Source organism: Lepisma saccharinum, chromosome 8 (assembly GCF_977018435.1).
Source record: "Lepisma saccharinum chromosome 8, izLepSacc3.1, whole genome shotgun sequence".
Lineage (NCBI taxonomy): Eukaryota > Metazoa > Arthropoda > Insecta > Zygentoma > Lepismatidae > Lepisma > Lepisma saccharinum.
This window is the reverse complement of record NC_139236.1, coordinates 42,276,165-42,295,887: the sequence shown is the minus strand read 5'-3', so window position 1 is coordinate 42,295,887 and position 19,723 is coordinate 42,276,165. Positions and strand designations below refer to the sequence as shown.

The 19,723-nt window shown below is 38.6% G+C and overlaps 1 protein-coding gene across 1 annotated transcript in view; it reads left to right on the top strand.

Moving 5' to 3' along the window:
• Tudor-SN (Staphylococcal nuclease domain-containing protein 1) overlaps positions 1-19,723 on the top strand; it is a 128,671-nt gene that overhangs the window by 55,661 nt on the left and 53,287 nt on the right. Inside the window, exon 9 of the mRNA XM_083126543.1 lies at positions 17,177-17,380. Coding sequence (XP_082982669.1) covers positions 17,177-17,380 — 204 coding nt within the window. The remainder of the gene's footprint in view (positions 1-17,176; positions 17,381-19,723) is intronic.

Below are 19,723 nucleotides of genomic sequence, written 5' to 3'. Positions count from 1 at the left end.
ATCAGTATCCGATGTCAAAATGAAAGTTTTCCATGAGGGTGCAAGCAGGGGGTGGGGGGAAGGGGAGGGGAAGACTGGTTGTTGAATCTGCTTTGTGAGAATGGAATTTCGAAGCGTGCTGAAGGAAACTTTTGTTTTTTTAGCACAAGTGTCCACAAGTTGCAACAGGGGTTACCCTGCATTGTCTAAAAATAGAATTTCAAGAAGCTGCAAGAATTGGTGCTCATTTTTCATTACGTTCTAGCTTTTCGTCCGTGAATGTTGTGCGTAGGTGTCGTTTTGTGCCCAAGTGCGAGGACATTTTTTGGGTGAAGTGACAATTTTTTAAAATAATTTTTGGGGTTTTTCTCCCTTCCCCCCATATATATGCCAAATTTGCATAAATTTTGCATTTTGACTTTTTTTCAGGGGGGCGGGGGAAACACCATTTTTTTTAAGAAAAGTCTTTTTGAGGGGATTTCCCCCCTTTCCCTTTCGGTGGGCCCCATTTTAAAAAAAAAAGTATTTTCAGGGGATTTCCCCCCTTTCCCCCTCCATATATATGCCGAATGTGCATAAATTATAAATCTTCTGAATCTGTGATTCATTCTGCGTACAACGGTATATCTTTCATGTCTCTAGGGCATTTAGTTTTTGAGCTATAGTCATTTCAATGTAACTCTGCATTTTGAAGCTTGAATCAGTGGCATGCCGACCATTCCTTTTGGGGGTACAACTCAAGTTACATTGGTCATATGATAATAATGCAAATATTTTTGTGTTCCTTACATGTCAGCGATAATTTCTATGTGCATTTTGAACTTTTCATATCCTTTTTTTCAGGGGGGCGGGGGGAGAAACCCCATTTTTTTAAAAAGAAAGTATTTTCAGGGGATTTCCCCCCTTTCCCCCTCCATTTATACGCAGAATGTGCATAAATTATAAATCTTATGAATCTGTGATTCATTCTGCGTTCATCGGTATATCGTTTATATCTCCAGGGCAAATAGTCTCTGAGCTAAAGTCATTTCAAGGTACTGCTGCATTTTGAAGCTTGAATCAGTGGCGTGCCGACCATTCCTTTTGGGGTTACAACTCAAGTTACATTGGTCATATGATAAAAATGCAAATATTTTTGTGTTCCTTACATGTCAGTGATAATTTCTATGTGCATTTTGAACTTTTCATATCCTTTTTTCAGGGGGGGCGGGGGGGGGAGAAACCCCATTTTTTAAAAAAGTATTTTCAGAGGATTTCCCCCCTTTCCCACTCCATATATACGCCGAATGTGCATAAATTATATATCTTCTGAATCTGTGATTCATTCTGCTTACAACGGTATATCACTCATCTCTCTAGGGCAATTAGTCTTCGATCTACACTCATTTAATTGAAACTCTGCATTTTGCTCAAAATCGGCTCGGGACAGAGAGGCTTACATGTGAAAATGGCCTTGGGACTCAAAAGGTTAAACATGAAATTTAGTTAATTTACTGATGCAACACTTGCTGAAGTTTGAATTATCCTGCAAGTTATGCAATTCATGGAAAATTTGATTAATTCTGCTGTAAATATTTGAGAAGCAAAAATGGATCCCTTTATACAGCAATAAACTTAATACTCTGGTAACTACATAAATGTGTTATTAGAAGTGATATGTTTATTTTGTGTAATAAGTGCAATTTTTAAATCAAATTTAGGATTATATTCACAATTTTAAAACCAAAATGTAATTCTATATACTGCTTTTGATCAGAATTTTCCCTGCTATAACAACAAAATTTTATTTTATTTACTATTGAACCCGAAATTGACTCAGTTTTTGTACTGAAGTTTTGCTTTTTATGTACCAAAAATGTGTTCCTCTACTGGTGTCATATGTTTGCAAGGTAATATAGTAACTGGTAATAGAAATTCTTGTAGTGTAATTGTATGATGTCCTAAATATTTTTGGGATTACCTTATGATCGGGCAAACATGTCCTAAATATTTTGGAGGTTACCTTATGATCGGCACACACACAGTGGGGGGAGGTTGGTGGGGGTTATAACCCCTCCCCCCTTTGGCCCAGTATTTCTAAAAAATCATCAAATGCAGAAAACTATGGCAAAATGAGGGCTGCTTACTAAAAAATGTATACCTAACCCCCTCCTTTCGAAAATCCTGGAGACACCACAGCACACACAGGGCATATACTTCATATCAATTTCAGTAAAAGTGTAGGCTCAACCAGGATTTGAACCTGGATTTGAAAAAAAAAGTGACTTCAGTAGTGTTCTTTTGCCAACTTTGGCTGATCTGATACTTGTTTGAAATTACAAGATTGATCCAACAGAAAAACGTTAGAGAAATATTTCTGAAGTCGTGCATATCAGAATATTAAAATAGCTTGATTCATCATCATCCTTCGCAGTTTCCTGTCTCTGGCTGGGTCGCCATAGAAGTCTGCCTTTCCATTTTTTCCTGGTCTTCCACCACTCCCCACTTACCACGTTCTCCAATCTTGCCCTCTTCTAAAACTCTCTGCTATCTGCTCTTTCCACAGACATTTTAGTCTTCCCTTTGGCCTTACGCCCACTCCTTGTGCATTGTAAGCTCTTACTGGTAGTCTTTCTGCATCCATCCTCTTCATGTGGCCAAACCATCTCATCTGTGCCTGATCTATCCTGTCCTGAAGCTTCACCATCTCCACTATCTGTAGACCTCATCATTCCTTTTTCTATCCCTTTTAGTCTTCCCCAATATACTCCCTAAATATTTCATCTCCACTGCCTGCATCTTTCTTTTGTCTCTCTCTCTGTTATTGTCCAAGGCTGCTCTGTACGTAATTATTGCCACATAGTATGTGTTATATATTACCTTCTTGCATTTTATAGGTATATCCCTGTTCCATATTAATCTTCGAACACTTTGATATAGTCCACCACTCATTTGTCCTCTTCTGTTTACCTCCTCATCTATTCTTCCACTTCTCTCAATTATGCTTCCTAGATATTTTAAGCTATCTCCTACCCTCAACTCTTCTGTGTCCATCTTTATTCTTGGTTCATTTCTGGCTGTTTCTTGTTATTAGCACTTCACTTTTTCTGCACTGAATTTCATTCCTGCTCTTCTGATTTCCTCATTCCAACTATCAAGTTTTGTCTGTACTTCTTCCCTGTTTCCCAATACTAAGTCATCAGCGAATAACAGGGCCTTCATCTCTTCCTCTCCTATCTTCTTCTCCACATCTTCGTTAATTGCATCCATTGTAATTATGAAGAGCAGTGGGGAAAGAGCATTTCCCTGTTTTAGTCCATTACTTATACTGAACCACTCCGTTCTTCCCATTTCACAGTGGTCCAGATGCATGGAAAACCAGGTCAAAATTCATTTTTTGGTATATGACCTCAGGATGCAGATTTTTTTTCACGTATTCTATCATTTTAGGGAAGGAACACAATATTGGACAGTATTATGATATTTTAATGCCAATTGCACCCACAATACAGTAAACCACGACTTATGCATTGTTCAATGTATTTACAATTTCCATCTCGATCGGTTTCAACATCAGCCAGTGACTGGAGGAGACGTTTAAGGAAGTTGAATACATTGTTTTGAAGTATCTATATCAGACTGCTCTGTGGAGATGACTCGATTTAAGGAGTCTAGAGATTACATGCATCATCTTTTTTTCCCCCTGAGAGTTGGTCCGAGTATAGTGTTACGGATAATATTTCTTTCTTTCTGGCATCTTGAGCAGCCACAATAATTGCTAGACCGTGGACAAGTATCTTGTGAATGGAAGCTGGCATGTTGATAAAGCGAGAAGTGCAGCTTAAATTTCTGCTTGTTTCCCATCTCAAATTTCACCACGTCTAGTGATGATAAGATAATGCCTATAGGATATAGGCCTATAGGATAGTGCATAAGTGCAACACTTTTCTGTGAGAGCCGTGGTTTCATTTTTTAATTGAGGCCTGATTGGCCAGCAAAATCTTGTCGTTGAAGGTCAAAGCTTTTGTCAAACAGCAACTTTTCCTAGTTTCTTGCATTCATAGTGTATTGTAAGCTGCACAAGGAATGTCTGTCTCTCTTCCGTGGCCCTCTGCTTACATTGAAATTGCCCAGATGTCCATCCCAACTGAACTTAAGAAGAATGAAGATCTCCCGTATCCAATTGCATTTTAACAGTTGGGCTGAAAAGTTCGTAGGCTAACATAGTAAAAAATATTTTTTTGACAAAATTCGATTTTATTATTCAATATAGTTGCCTTCGAGGACGATACAACGATTATAGCGGTCATACAATTTTTCGATGCCATTTTTATAGTACGATTTCTCTTTAGCCTCAAAATAGGCCTCAGTTTCGGCGATTACCTCTTCATCAGTGCTAAATTTCTTTCCAGCGAGCATTCTTTTAAGGTCTGCAAACAGGAAAAAGTCACTGGGGGCCAGATCTGGAGAATATGGTGGATGGGGAAGCAATTCGTAGTCTAATTCATATAATTTTGCCATCGTTTACATTGATTTGTGACATGGTGCATTGTCTTAATGAAACAGCACTTTTTTCTTCTTCAAATGGGGCCGGCCGTTCTTTCGTGATTTCATCCTTTAAACGCTCCAACACCGCTATATAATAATCGCTGTTGATGGTCTGGCCCTTTTTGAGGTAATCGATGAATATAATACCATGCGCATCCCAGAATACTGATGCCATAACCTTGCCAGCGGACTGTTGCGTCTTTCCACGCTTTGGATTCGGTTCATCACGTGCAGTCCACTCGGCTGACTGTCGATTGGACTCTGGAGTGTAGTTATGGAGCCATGTTTCATCCATTGTAATATATCGTCGGAAAAATTCGTGTTTATTACAGTTGAATATTGCTAAACATAGCTCCGAATCATCAAAACGTTGTTGCTTTTGATCGATTGTGAGCACGTGCGGCACCCATTTTGCACACAGCTTTCGCATGTTCAAATATTCATGCACAATATGTCCAACACGTTCCTTTGATATTTTTAAAGTCTCCGCTATCTCGATCAACTTCACTTTACGATCATTTAAAATTATTTTATGGACTTTTTTGATGTTTTCGTCGGTAACAGCCTCTTTGGGGCGTCCACTGCGTGCATTGTCTTCGATGCTCATTTCGCCTCGTTTAAATTTAGCAAACCACTTCTCAACGGTTGATTTTCCTGGTGCAGAGTCCGAATAATGTTTATCAAGCCAAGCCTTGGCTTCAACAGTATTTTTTTTGCCAAAAAGCAATGCTTTATTAACACACGAAATTCTTTTTTATCCATTTATTCACAATAACAAAAGCTGCTTCACTCACAATGCTATATCTCACGAACTAATTATCCGGCAGCTGTGAAATTTATACACGTATCTTTTGAAGGTTAGTACTAAGTAAAAATCACATGGATTTAATTCTAGTAACGCCATCTATGAGTCAGCCTACGAACTTTTCAGCCCAACTGTTATGACTTTTTATGAAAATGGGCAAGAAAGGTCAAAAACTACTTTTGGATCCAGAAACTAGAAACATTATTCTAACATAAGATGGTTGAATCTTAACTTGAGCTTTTTTGAATCGTTTTGTAAGTCAATGAGAAGTATCGAAAAAGAAGAAATCTGTGGCTAACTTGAGTTCCGGCATATTAACAATTTAATACTTGATTAATTGTCATCTGATAAATGTTTATAAAAACACAAAACTAACTACATGGAGAAGTCCTTTCTGCAACAAACAAACATCATAGCCACACTTCAAGGGTTGCTAACCAACTGAGGGGGACGCTTATTGTGCAACATCAGGTAGTTTTCAATAGAATGGACCTTTCACTCTTATAATTATAAGGGTACCAACAGTGACAGATTAAGATGGGTGCTATTGATGCTGCAGCATTAGGTCCATTCCTGAAATAGGCCCAGATGAAAACTGACGAGAATTTTCCAAAAGCTGAACACTTTTCTTTTGCTATATTAACCTGAAAATAAATCTTAGAATGAAATTTGGAGCCCCAATTTTGGATGCCTAGACACAGCATTACTTATTATACAGTTACTATTATTCTTTGCGCATTACTTATTATACAGTTACTATTATTCTTTGCACTGTGACATAACTATAATGTCGTTGTATTTAGTGTTCACCAAAGATTTCAAGTTAATGCTATCAATTTTATGTTAAACAGTTTACTTAGTAATTTATCTGCATTTTTTGCAATATCTTGGCGATGGTTGCCACTTTATTATTGTTCGGTAATTGCAATGTAGTAAATTTTTCACCTTGAAAGTTAGTTGTACAGAATAAATCGATTGTATTTCATTGTTAGGTTTTGACTTGACCTCACATTGTGATATTGTTCGTACTGTTTCGCGTACGCTAACTATGGCATCTCAACTCAGTGGATGGGATAAAGCGAGAAAGCAAAAGAAACAAGCAGCAGAACAAGAAAAGCTTTTGGCGAAAATTCCAAAATTGAGTTCATACTTCGGAGTACGAACATCTTAGCCTCAATCGTCTGAGTCAGATGCGATTGCGAGTTCGAGTGCTCCTGAAGGCCAGGCCAAGCAAGATGAACCTGTTGAGACAAGAAAGAATAAAGAGCGGGAAAGTTCAGGGGAGAGAGAAGAGGTGAAAGGAGATTCTATCGCTGAAGCACTAACGCTGACGCTGGAGGATTTCACCAATGATTTGGGACTATGGGGTGAAATCAACGATGACACTCGAGAATATTGTGCCAAGAAAAGTCCAAAAGACTGCCAACACACTGAATCGAAGTTTTTAAGAAAGTGCCAGATGATACCCTGGCAAGTTGTTCCAACGTCGATGCACAAAGACTTTCTTCGTGCATATGCATCCGCTCAATGGCGAAAAATCCTATAGATAATGGTTGTGCTACGTGCTTTTGACAGGGAAGATGTTCTGCTTTGCATGCAAATTGTTCGGCGGCAGTGCTGTTCAAGCGACCAAGTTTGTTTCTGGCAGTTTTGACAACTGGAGGGCAGACGAATCCAGAATAAAAATGAGGAGCGATGGTCATCGCGAGACTATGTTGTCCTTTGCGAGCCGACAGTGGGAAGCCGGTCATGTTGACTACCTAGCCGCTAAACAGGTAGAGGAAGAGCGGTGTCACAGCTGTTGGCGAAGTATGATACTCTGCTGGCTAGCCATATTAGAAACTATGCCAACCACGGGAAAGGTCAAGTTTCCTATTTGTCATCCACAATATGCGATGAACTGGTGAAGCTCATGGGACGAAAGGTGCAGGACACCATCCTGAAAAAAGCCAAGGAGGCGAAGTATTTCTGTGTCTCCATTGACTCGACACCTGACGAAATCACACCTCGATCAGCTAACGATTGTTATTCGGTACATTCTGCCCGATGGTCCAGTTGAACGGTTCCTGACATTCATGCCTATGATGAGACACACAGCGGAGCAGATGGCTAGCATACTTCTGAACTTTCTGAAGGAAAGAGGTTTGGATATTACTAACTGCAGAGACCAGTCGTATGACAATGCGTCAAATATGTTAGGATGGTACAATGGTGTACAGGCAATTGTGAAGCGAGAATGTAAATACGCTGCTTTTATTCCATGCTTCAACCACAGCCTAAACCTGGTAGGAGATCAGGCTGTTGAAAGCTGCAGTGGCTGTACCCGGTTTTTTGATTTTGTCAATGGACTATATGTTTTCCTGTCTGACTCAACATATCGCTGGTGTGGTGTGGTGTGGATGTGCAGATGCTGTCAAAGTGCTGATAGAAGGGTGGAAGAGCATTCAGGAAATCCTGGTTGAGCTTTTCGGCAGATACGGAGCAGAAGGCAGATACGAGAAACCAGAGCACAACTGCCTGGAACAATATCCTTGACCATCTCAACAGTACGAGCATTAGCCTCCAAGATCCTACAGTCAGCCTGAATACGGCAACTGGCTTGATGGCATCACTGGTCGACACGGTTCAGTGTGCACGGGCTAGATTTGACGTGTATGAGCAGATGGCACCCAAAAAGGTTCAACACTACTAATACAAAGATGAGCAGCGTCGAGGCCGTAAGCAAAAGCGAATGTCTGATGGAGCTGCAAACAAAGCAGATCTCAGCCAAAGGGAAACATTCAAAACTCAGACGTATCTGATCATGATCGACAGTGTTAGCTGAACTGGAAAGTGGATGAAGGCATATGACGATGTTTGTAAAACATTCGGATTTCTCTCGGAGCTAACGTCATTGAGCATTGAGCAGATTGAGGACAAAGCAAAGAATCTCATTTCCTCATATCCAGATGGTCTGGAAGACACACTGGCGGCTGAGCTGGTACAGTTTGCTGCATTTGTGTGCACTCAGAAACAGGTGACTGTGAAGGAATCAGCAGAGCTTACCATGTACAGTCAGTCTTCTGTCATCGTTGAATCTTTCTTAGACATTTCCAAACGTCGAGATTGTGTTGCACATTTCAGCAATATAAGTAAGCAGCACTAGTGCACCTCTCATAATCATTTAATGGATTACAGAACCTCTCACCGATATAATTAATTCATTCACAAAAAGTGAAATCTTTCCCAACAGCTGGAAACACGCAAGGGTCACACCTATATTTAAAGGGGGGGTCCCCAACGCAATTAAATAATTATCGGCCTATATCGATAACTTCCTCATTAAGTCGGATTCTTGAAAAGGTAATAGATAAACAATTAGAACAATACTTACATTGTAACAACCTAATTACTAACAGACAATTCGCTTTTAGGAAAATCACTCAACAGAATTACTCCTGCATGAACTGTTACATAACTGGCGGCATGTATTACATCGTAAAGGAAAGCAATACATCGGCATAATTTCACTAGATATCAGTAAAGCATTCAACAGTGTTCAACCAAAGTTATTAATACAGAAATTATATCAGCAATTCAATTTTTCTGCTACTGCATGCAACTGGATTGAAAGCTATTTGCACAATAGGAGTATCGATACAAAAGTTGGCAACTCTATTTCGTACGGTCTGAATGTATCGGTGTACCTCAGGGATCTATTCTGGGCCCAAAACTTTTTAACATGTTTGTAAATGATATCGCAAGCAAGAAATTTGACTTTGATTTGTATCTATACGCAGACGACTGTCTCCTGTACTGCGCATCTAACAAATTAGAAAATGTAATTGCAAATATTGAAAAAAGCATGCCCGAAGTTCTTGTTCTTCTAATATGTTGAAAGTGAACGAGTCTAAGACTCAAATATTAATATTATCCACGGAAAACAATAACATCACGCAAGTTGACAATATTAAAATAGGTAATTCGAATATAAAACCAAGTGAGAGTCTAAAATATCTTGGTGTGTACCTAGATAAGAATTTATCCTTTTCACAATATGTGGAGATTATGTGTGCACGTGCAGCACCTAACAGTTGGGCTGAAAAGTTCGTAGGCTGACTCATAGATGGCGTTACTAGAATTAAATCCATGTGATTTTTACTTAGTACTAACCTTCAAAAGATACGTGTATAAATTTCACAGCTGCCGGATAATTAGTTCGTGAGATATAGCATTGTGAGTGAAGCAGCTTTTGTTATTGTGAAAAAATGGATAAAAAAGAATTTCGTGTGTTAATAAAGCATTGCTTTTTGGCAAAAAAAAATACTGTTGAAGCCAAGGCTTGGCTTGATAAACATTATTCGGACTCTGCACCAGGAAAATCAACCGTTGAGAAGTGGTTTGCTAAATTTAAACAAGGCGAAATGAGCATCGAAGACGATGCATGCAGTGGACGCCCCAAAGAGGCTGTTACCGACGAAAACATCAAAAAAGTCCACAAAATAATTTTAAATGATCGTAAAGTGAAGTTGATCGAGATAGCTGAGACTTTAAAAATATCAAAGGAACGTGTTGGACATATTGTGCATGAATATTTGAACATGCGAAAGCTGTGTGCAAAATGGGTGCCGTGCGTGCTCACAATCGACAATGCACCGTGTCACAAATCAATGAAAACGATGTCAAAATTATATGAATTAGACTACGAATTGCTTCCCCATCCACCATATTCTCCAGATCTGGCCCCCAGTGACTTTTTCCTGTTTGCAGACCTTAAAAGAATGCTCGCTGGAAAGAAATTTAGTACTGATGAAGAGGTAATCGCCGAAACTGAGGCCTATTTTGAGGCTAAAGAGAAATCGTACTATAAAAATGGCATCGAACAATTGTATGACCGCTATAATCGTTGTATCGCCCTCGAAGGCAACTATATTGAATAATAAAATCGAATTTTGTCAAAAAAATATTTTTTACTATGTTAGCCTACGAACTTTTCAGCCCAACTGTTAGACTCAAACGGTTTCAATATGTCTGCAAATATGTGCACCTTGCTCACAAATTAGTGTTCTACAAAGCATTCATTAGGCCATTACTTGAATATTGTTCCTCTGTACTCTATGGGATTAACATAAATAACACCAACAAATTAGAAAAAATGCAAAATTGGGCAATTCGTAGTATACGAAATACACCACACATGACTTCACGATCGAGCAGGGAAGAACTGCAACTACCCACGCTTGAATCCAGACGAAAATATGCGTTCCTACTCAAAATTCATCAGGCAATTCACACACACACAACCACTTCCTAAGCGGCAAGGTAATTATATGTAGTAACATGCATTATCCCAATCTGCGATCTAATAACACCAATAGTATCAGAGTACCAAAATGTAACAAGGCAAGATACGGATCAAAATCCATATAATCGCTGGCAAGTAAGGTGTGGAATCAACTGCCTGTAGCCTGGAAAAAGGAGAGAAATTTTGCCAAATTTAAACAACAAATTAAGATGTTAATCTACGAATACTGACACTGTGCCTCATTTGCCTCATTGCCTCCTTTACATATTCTTACTTAATTTCTATTCCTTGTGTGTTTTTATGTCTTGTGTGTTTCAATTATACATGGGCGTACCCAAAAGAAACTGAACTAATTTTTTTGTGAACTTATTTATTCACAATTTAAGTACAAACCTTCAATCCCCTTCAAAGTACTCTCCACTTGCATTAAGACACTTGTCCAATCTTTGATTCCATTTTTCAAAACATTTTTTAAAGTCATCTTTTGTGATGCATGACAGCGCCACCGTCGTTTTTTCTTCACCTCAGCAACATAAGCAAAATGCTTTCCTTTCATGTCTCCTTTCATTCTAGGAAACAAAAAAAAGTCGCACGGGGCAAGGTCGGGTGAGTATGGGGGTGAGAAACAGGGGTCATACCATTTTTGGTCAAGAATTGTCGTACAGACAGGGCTGTGTGAGCCGGGGCATTGTCATGATGGAAAAACCAGTCACCCGACTGCCACAAATCAGGCCGCTTCCACCGCGGCTGTCTGACCCTGCGGAACAAACTCTGAATGGACGACTCCTCTCACATCGAAAAAACAAAGCAGTCTTGTTTTAATGTTTGATTTCACCTGACGAGCTTGCTTGGGGCACGGCGAACTTGAAGTCTTCCACTGGCTTGATTGTTGCTTCGATTCGGGATCGTAAGCATAGCACCACGTTTCGTCACCTGTGATAATTTTTTGAAAAAAAAAGGGACTCTTCTTTCAAAGCATGGCATGCTTCCACGCAACCTTGTTTTTGTTCAGCAGTCGTGGCACGAATTTGGCAGCCACCCTTTTCATTCCCAAATCGTCTGTCAAAATTCGCTGCACTGAACTCCAAGTCACTCCCGACAGCTCCACAATTTGTTCAATGGTCCGACGTCGATCTCGGTTGATGATTTCACGAATTTTTTCAACATTTTCATGTGTTCGGGCCGTGGAAGGACGACCAGAACGAGGTTTGTTATCAATTGACATTTCACCATTTTTGAAACTGGAAAACCACTTGAACACTTGAGTTTTCCCCATAGCATCGTCCTTGTATGCAGTTTTTAACATTTCAAGAGTTTCTGTTCCACTCTTTCCGAGCAAAAAGCAGAATTTCACTGCCGCACGCTGTTCCCGAAAATGAGCCATTGCAAAAACGACGATCACACAAAACAGGTGTCACTCTAAACTCCACTGAAACGTGTCCTGACCTGCTTCAGCGACGGCACTCAGCTTACGGATTCAGGAAGGTTCGCTCTATGCGCTCCTAGCGGCAAAATGTGGTACTACAAAGCTATGCCCACCACAAAATTAGTTCGGTTTCTTTTGGGTACGCCCACGTATAGGCACACTTATATTTTTCCATATTTATACATTTATAAACAGTTAGCAGAATTGTATAGCTTAACAAATTAATCCATGTAGGGCAAAAAGCTGTTTCTTTGGTAAGATAATCCATGTAAAAATACTGTAAGCTCAAGTGTAACCCTACTTCAAATAATAAATAATAATAATACTAATGGTACCTTATCATAATCACAAAAGTAATAATAAAAGAACAAAAAACAACATAAACATTAAAATAGAAAAACAAAAAATATGTATGTTAATCATAGTATGCAAGTGCATTAGGCCTAATTTGCGCTGCAGCATCAGGCCCAATTTAGTCTTAATCTGGTCCTGGTTATTAAACCTAATTTCGCAATTTCAATTTTGGGATTTTGGCCAGGTTTTTCAGTCACTTGGACCACTGTGCACTGGTGTCTTCACACAGCTCTGGTTGGCCTTGTATGTTCTACACACTATCGTTTCCTCGATTTGGTTCTCTCTTAGAGACTTCCAAATCTTTGTTCTGTCCATGCTATCATATGCCTTTTCTATATCTAACAATGACATAATCAAATAATTTCCTTACTCATAGTGCCTTTCCTGCCTTTGCTTTATGGTGAATATCAAATCTACTGTTGATCTGCCTCTTCTAAATCCATACTTTTCCTCCCTCATGTTCATCTCTGTTACTTCCGTTATTCTTCTCTTAATATTTTCTCATGCACCTTTGCTTAGTGTTATTCCTCTATAGTTTTTACATTCCTTTCTGTCCCCCTTCTTGAATATGGGAACTATTAGTCCCTTTGTCCAATGTCTTGGCACTTCTCTCTCTTGTCACACTGTTTTCAACACTGTACAGCCACAGCACACCAATCACTCCTGCTCCTAGTATCATTTCCACTGGCACTTCATCTACTCCAGGTGCTCTACCTCTCTTCATTCTCTTCAGTGCTTCCATCTGAGATTAATTTTTCTTTTCTGTTTTCTTTTTCCTTCACTTCATGTTCATTTCTTTTTTCACGTTCAGCAATTTCTCAATGATTTCTCCACATTCTCCTTATTTCTTCATTCTCTTCTACAACGTTTTCCCCCTGTCATCCCTTAGCTCTATCTCTTCCCCTTTCTTTCACTAATCCATACAGTACTTTCTTGTTCCCATCTACATCCTCTTCTAGCACTTTGGCCCATTCTTCCATCCACTTTCTTCGTTCCTCCTTTTCTACTGTTCTTGCCTCTTTCTTCTTTTCCACGTATGCTTTTCGTGGTTTAAATTTAAACCATTTTCTAAATGCATGATTTTAGTTTTTCACTGCCTCTCTTGATTATGAAGGACATTTAATTTTCTCAGGAAACTTGTGCAGAATTATTGAAAATAATGCATTTTGCATAATTCACAGGAAATGTAGCCTCTGTACAGGTATCGTCTAGTGCCAGTGATTAATATCGAAGTAATATATTTTTATTACAATATTATAGGGATGGGGCCGATTAATCGGTACTATATCAGTATCATCCGATATAGGCATATTGGTTTATTGGTAAAATTACAGATTATTTTACCGATTCGATATATTGATAAATATCTGATAATTTAGTGCAAAATTCTGCCATTTTGTTGTAATTTTTATGGATAATCTCCATGTCCTACTTTATAAAAAAGTAAATGTCTAAATATGCAATTTCTTTTGCACTGCAGTCACCTTGAAACACATATTTATTAAGGAGTTTATCGGTATCGGCCAAATTTTCATATTGGCCCATCCCTACAATATTAGTGTTTGTTTGAAATCCACTTCATGATCAGGTAGGCTAATCAGGACTGGGCTTACAGTTTAAAGTGGGAGGGTTTTTCTAAGGAGGATCTAACCAACCAACTGGCGATCAAGCCAGAGATCCCTTGATTTCAAGGTGACAAGTGTTGTTACTAGATCATCAGGAAGGACCTTACAATGCTAGTTGGTTGGTTTAATTTATGATAGCCCATGGCTTTGAACTGGTTTTGCAAAATTCCTTCATTGTTATTTTTATGGATGTGTGTCCTAGTTTTGTAAAGTGTTAAGCAGTCTCTACTTCAGAGTCAAAACTCTTTTTCTGTTATCAGGTTTCATTCATTAGGTAAGAAGTTTAATGAACCATTTAGGTTCTCCATGGAAAAGGTGCACTTTTATATTGGATCAGTTATTGGTACTGTTAAGTGTGCATAATATCTGTGTGAACATTTAATTGTTTGTAAAGTTGTGGATTATGAAATTATGGCTTTGTAAGTTTAGTATTAAATCGTTGTTATTTCTTAGGGATGGGCCGATATGAAATTTTGGCCAATATCGATAAAGTACCGATATAAAATTTACCGATACCGATAACCAATATTCTACCGATCCAATATAAAATTAGAAATGGTCCTTGAAGAACCTGAAAGGTTCATTGACCTCCTTAATAAATGTGTGTTTTAAGGTGACTGCAGTGCAAAAGAAATTGCATATTTAGACATTTACTTTTTTAGAAAGTAGGGCATGGATATTATCCATAAAAATTACAACAAAATGGCAGAATTTTGCACTAAATTATCTGATATTCATCAATGTATCGGATCGCTAAAATAATCGGTAATTTTACTGATAAACCGATACACCGATATGCCTATATCAGCAGATACCAATAAAGTTCCAATTAATCGGTCCCATCGCTATTATTTAGTATCCTCGAAATTATCATTATATTAGGTGCATCCAGAAAGTAAGTTTCCCTGGGGTCGTGCACAAAAGGAAACATTATTTCATTCAATGATTTATTGCCACAGATACAGCACTTGTCCAGTTACTTGTCATGATAATTCCCGCCGGAATTCAGGCACTTGTCATAGCGTGGGACCAACTTCTGTATACCTGCGTCGTAGAAGTCAACCGCCTGGGTGCCGAACCACTGTGTGACAGCCGTCTGAACCTCTTCGTCGCTGTGAAAATGTTGACCGGACAGGAACTTTTTCAGGTACAAGAACAGGTGGTAATCGCTGGGAGCGAGATCTGGTCTGTACGATGGATGATCGAACACTTCCCAACTGAACCTGTCCAGAAGGGCTGCAGTGCACCTAGCCATATGCGGCTTTGCATTGTTGTGCAGCAAGATCACCCCGACACAGAGTTTACCACGTTGCTTATTCTGAATGGCTCGTCGCAATGTCCCCAGTGTTACACAGTAACGGTTAGCGTTCACAGTATCACTCTGGGCAGAAACTCGATGAGCAGAATGCCTTGTCTGTCCCAGAACACCGTGCATGTCACTTTTCGTACCGACACAGTCTGTTTGAACTTTGTCCTGCATGGAGATCCACTGTGACGCCAATGCATGGACTGCAGCTTGCTTTCTGGGGTGCTGTATGCAACCCACACTTCATCCCCTGTGATGATTCGTTTGAGAAAATAGTCATCATGGTAACGCTTCAGAAATGTCTGCACCGTGCCCATGCGTTTCCCTGTGTGTTCGGGCATCAGTTGTTTCTTCATCCATCGGGCACACAATTTCCGGAACAAGAGGCGTTTGGTAACAACGTCATGCAACAACGACCGAGAAATCTGCGGGAAATAATGCTGAGTTCCATGATTGTGACGCGACGATCCTCCAATATGCGCTGCTGCACCTGCTCCACAAGCTCGTCCATAACGGCCGATGGCCGCCCACTGCGCTCGTCGTCATGCACATTTTGCCAGCCTTCAGTAAATGTCCTGCACCAACGACGCACCATCTGCTTTCTCATGACGTCTGGCCCATACATCTGGCACAGCTGATGATAAATTTCGATCGGCTGTATGTTTTGTGCGTTCAAGAACTTGATCAACTCGAACAAACCTCGCATGCGGCGGGAGATGGAATAAGAGCCGCCATGTTTCATCGCTGCCACTATGCTACTGAGGACTTTCTGGAGGAATCTTCTTGGACATTCACGCATTCGCAAAACTGGTTTTAATATGCATGGCCTGCCACCTGTTGGCGAGTGGGAAACTTACTTTCTGGATGCACCTAATATGAAATACCTACGTGTGTGAATAGATTAACCCCTGCGTGTGTACATGACAGGTACTTGATTGATATTGGCCAAAATTTTATGAATGTCCATACTTTTGTACAAGGTGGATTGATTTAAATGGTGATTTTTTTTTAAAGAAAAATCATTGGTTTAATTCATTTTAAAGAAATCAATAGAATAATGTACATAAGAATTTTGTAGGTATCAGAATCTCTTTAGTGAAAGTACAGTAATCTTGTAATCATGTAATGGTGTTTATTAGACTAAGAATGGGAAAGAAGGAAACAAAATACGTATATGTACTGATGGGTGAAGCTCATAGTAAATGTAATACGTAAACTGTAAACATGCTTAAATTTCTCTAGATTTAGAATTCAATAATTTTATAGGGAAAATAGCAAACATTTTGTGTAAAATAATGTACAAAATACTAATCATGTTAAACCGTAAATAGTGTTATCATTAAATTGTAAATAAACATTTACATATTTTGTAAACTATCATTAAAAAAATTGTCAAACGTCAGCTACAAAGACTATAAGAAATATTTTAAGTTACATCCAGAATGTTTTATTTCACTGGATGAAAAGTTGCTGAAATTGTTATAGTTTCATTAACACACTCAACAAACATTCCCATAGTAGGTTTGTGTGTACAGTATCAGAAACAGAAAAGTGTATATTTTTTTATTTGCTTTAATAAAACTGTTCAAATATTTTACAGGGTTGTTTACCAGAGAAAGCCTCTTTAATAAACAATGTATCTATATGTATGGTGCCTTAAGACTGTTTTTCTATAAAAAAGTATAAGAAAATCGATTTAAATCAGAAAAATCTGATTTAAATTTTAAAAAATCATCAAAAATGATTTTTTAAAAATAGTCATGATTTTTATCCACCCTACTTTTGTACTTTGTGGCTCAATTCATGTCTGTAAAGGTTTTTGATTCTATGCAATTATTCTGATTTTGCGTATTTTCCCTCTCTTCCATAGGTTACCAGATGACAAATCTGGTGAGACTGCTCAACGTCCGAAGGGCTTCCGTCCCTTGTATGACATTCCATGGATGTATGAAGCTCGGGAATTCTTGAGGAAGAAGTTGATCGGGAAGAAGGTGAATGTTGTGGTCGACTACATCCAGCCTCCTGCGAACAATTTCCCTGAGAAAACTTGCTGCACTGTTACTATTGGTGGAGTGTAAGTTCTAAAAACTCGTTTTCTTTCCTTTACTAAGCTAGTTCTGTTATACAGTATTAGGTCATAAATGTTCGATTTTGAATCGAAAGTTTGATTTCTTATATTTCAAACAACAAGCAGTACAATCAATCAGAGTATGCACTTAACAATTTTACCATCTCAAAGGTAAATTGTTTATGCCGGCAGTGAAGAAGCCTGGAGAGAGTGGCAATGAAAATATATTTTCCTCAGCTCGTTGAGAATTGAATGTTTTTGCCTTCAAGAAGTGGTTCAGTGTCTAGGTTAATACAATGGGTGACAGTTTCCAAGTCCAACACATGAAGTTTGAGTAGCATTTTTGGTGCAACTTATGTGTTTGATCATTGTCTTGCAACAAGATAGTCCTGTCTCTAGCGACCAATTTCAGCTGCTTAATCATAAGCTCCCTCATTTCATCAAATGGGTTGCAGTAGAACCACTTTAATAAATTGACCAGGTCTCATGAAACTAGTCAATAATAAAGTACTGGACCCCTAGAGACCCTTAATTTTTTGGTGAATATTTGTTTTCTGACTGTGTTTCGGCACTTAATAGTTGTTCAATCATTGTGATTCTTGAACAAAAAGAATCAATTTTTCCTCACATGCAACAATACAATGCAAGAATGGTTTGCCTTTATGCTGTGACAGCAAAGAGAAGCAAGCTTCTAGATGATTTCACTTCTGATGCTTGCTTAATTCATGCACAACCAGCTTCTTTATTTTGCCGATTTGTTTCAAATGATCCAATATTGTTGGAATAACAACTTCAAATCTTGCTTCTAATTCACTCATTGTTTGAGGCCTAGTGGCTCACTCTGCAGTTCATATGTGCATATGACAGTGCTCTTCCATATTTGTTTTGCAAGATGCTAGTGTAACCCCTATCACACTTCCCATGTCTATGGACATGGAGATGTGTGCTTCATATATGTGTGTGTGTGTGTGTGTGTGTGTATACACAGGGTATCTATAAAAGAACTCTTGGGTTTTGAAGCTAAATATTTTATTAAAAACTGAAACTCAGGAAAAAGTAAATACATATTTTTGAAGGTAATGTTATCAAGTTTTGTTTACAATTTAGTAAATTTGAATGTATGCCCCGTTTGTAGCACGGCACACATCCAAACGATAAACCACTTCTTGCGACGTCCTGGCCAGCATGTCTGGGGTGATGGTTGCCACAGATGTGATAATTCTTTGCCTTAGATGGTTGACAACTTGAATTTTCTCTGCCATGGAATAGGCCCTTTCCTTCCAATCTCCCAGTTTCGTTAAACGCCTTAAGCCATTGACGAATGGTTTTGTCCGAAGGCTAAACACCACCATACTCGCGTCGAAAGTTCCACCGTACAGTAATAACAGATCCAGTTTCTACAAGTCATATCAAACACTGTGCCTTCTGTTGTGGCGTTGCCATTGCACTGAACTGCACTGACAGTCTTCAGCTCTGCTCGGCCACTTCAAGGTCAACGTTGCACAGCATTGCCAACATTTGTTGGAATAAACTCCAAACTGCGTGAATAAAACTTGATGAGCTACTGATTTCAAAGTAATTAACTAACCTGAGTTACCTAATACTGTTTGCACGCTATCATTGTTTAAAATCCTGAAGTTCTTTTATAGACACCCTGTATATAGTTGACTGGTGGATGGTTTAAAATTTGCCAGCATTAATATACTTATTTGTTATTGTATCTTGATGTATATTGAGAAACTTTCACCAGGAATGAATGGAAGTAAAAACTCCATGAGTGAACACTGGTGAATAGTTTGCACCTAAAGGACCAGGACCAAATTATAATTTAACAATTTCTCCTTGATCAAGAGGGTGTAATTCATTTCAAGGTTTCTTCTGAGATGACTAGGTTGGAGCATAGTACATGTCTACAGCGATGCATTATATTTTTCTGGTTTTGTGTAATAATGTGGTACACAACTTTTTCACAATTGAAGCAAAACTGTTCCAATCCTCCTTTAGGCTATGGTAAGCATGTTTGTTTCATGTGAGATATCTTTGCATGCACTATATGCAAAAAATCCTCTCTTTTGTTGATCAAACCATTTTTTTTTGTAGGGATGTGGCATCTTTTTATCAGTTTCATTGAGTGCTGATAAAACAACTATTTAGTGCATAACCTGAATGATGCTCAATCATTGTATTTGGTCAGGTGATTCAGATGTATTTTTATGTATGTATTTAGAAATTGATCTTAAAAATAAACTACAGGATTTTTGCTTGCATATTACAAGAGACTGACACGATAGAATTATGAAAACAGCTTGCAGATTATTGGATACAAATTATACAGGGTTAGTCAAAAAG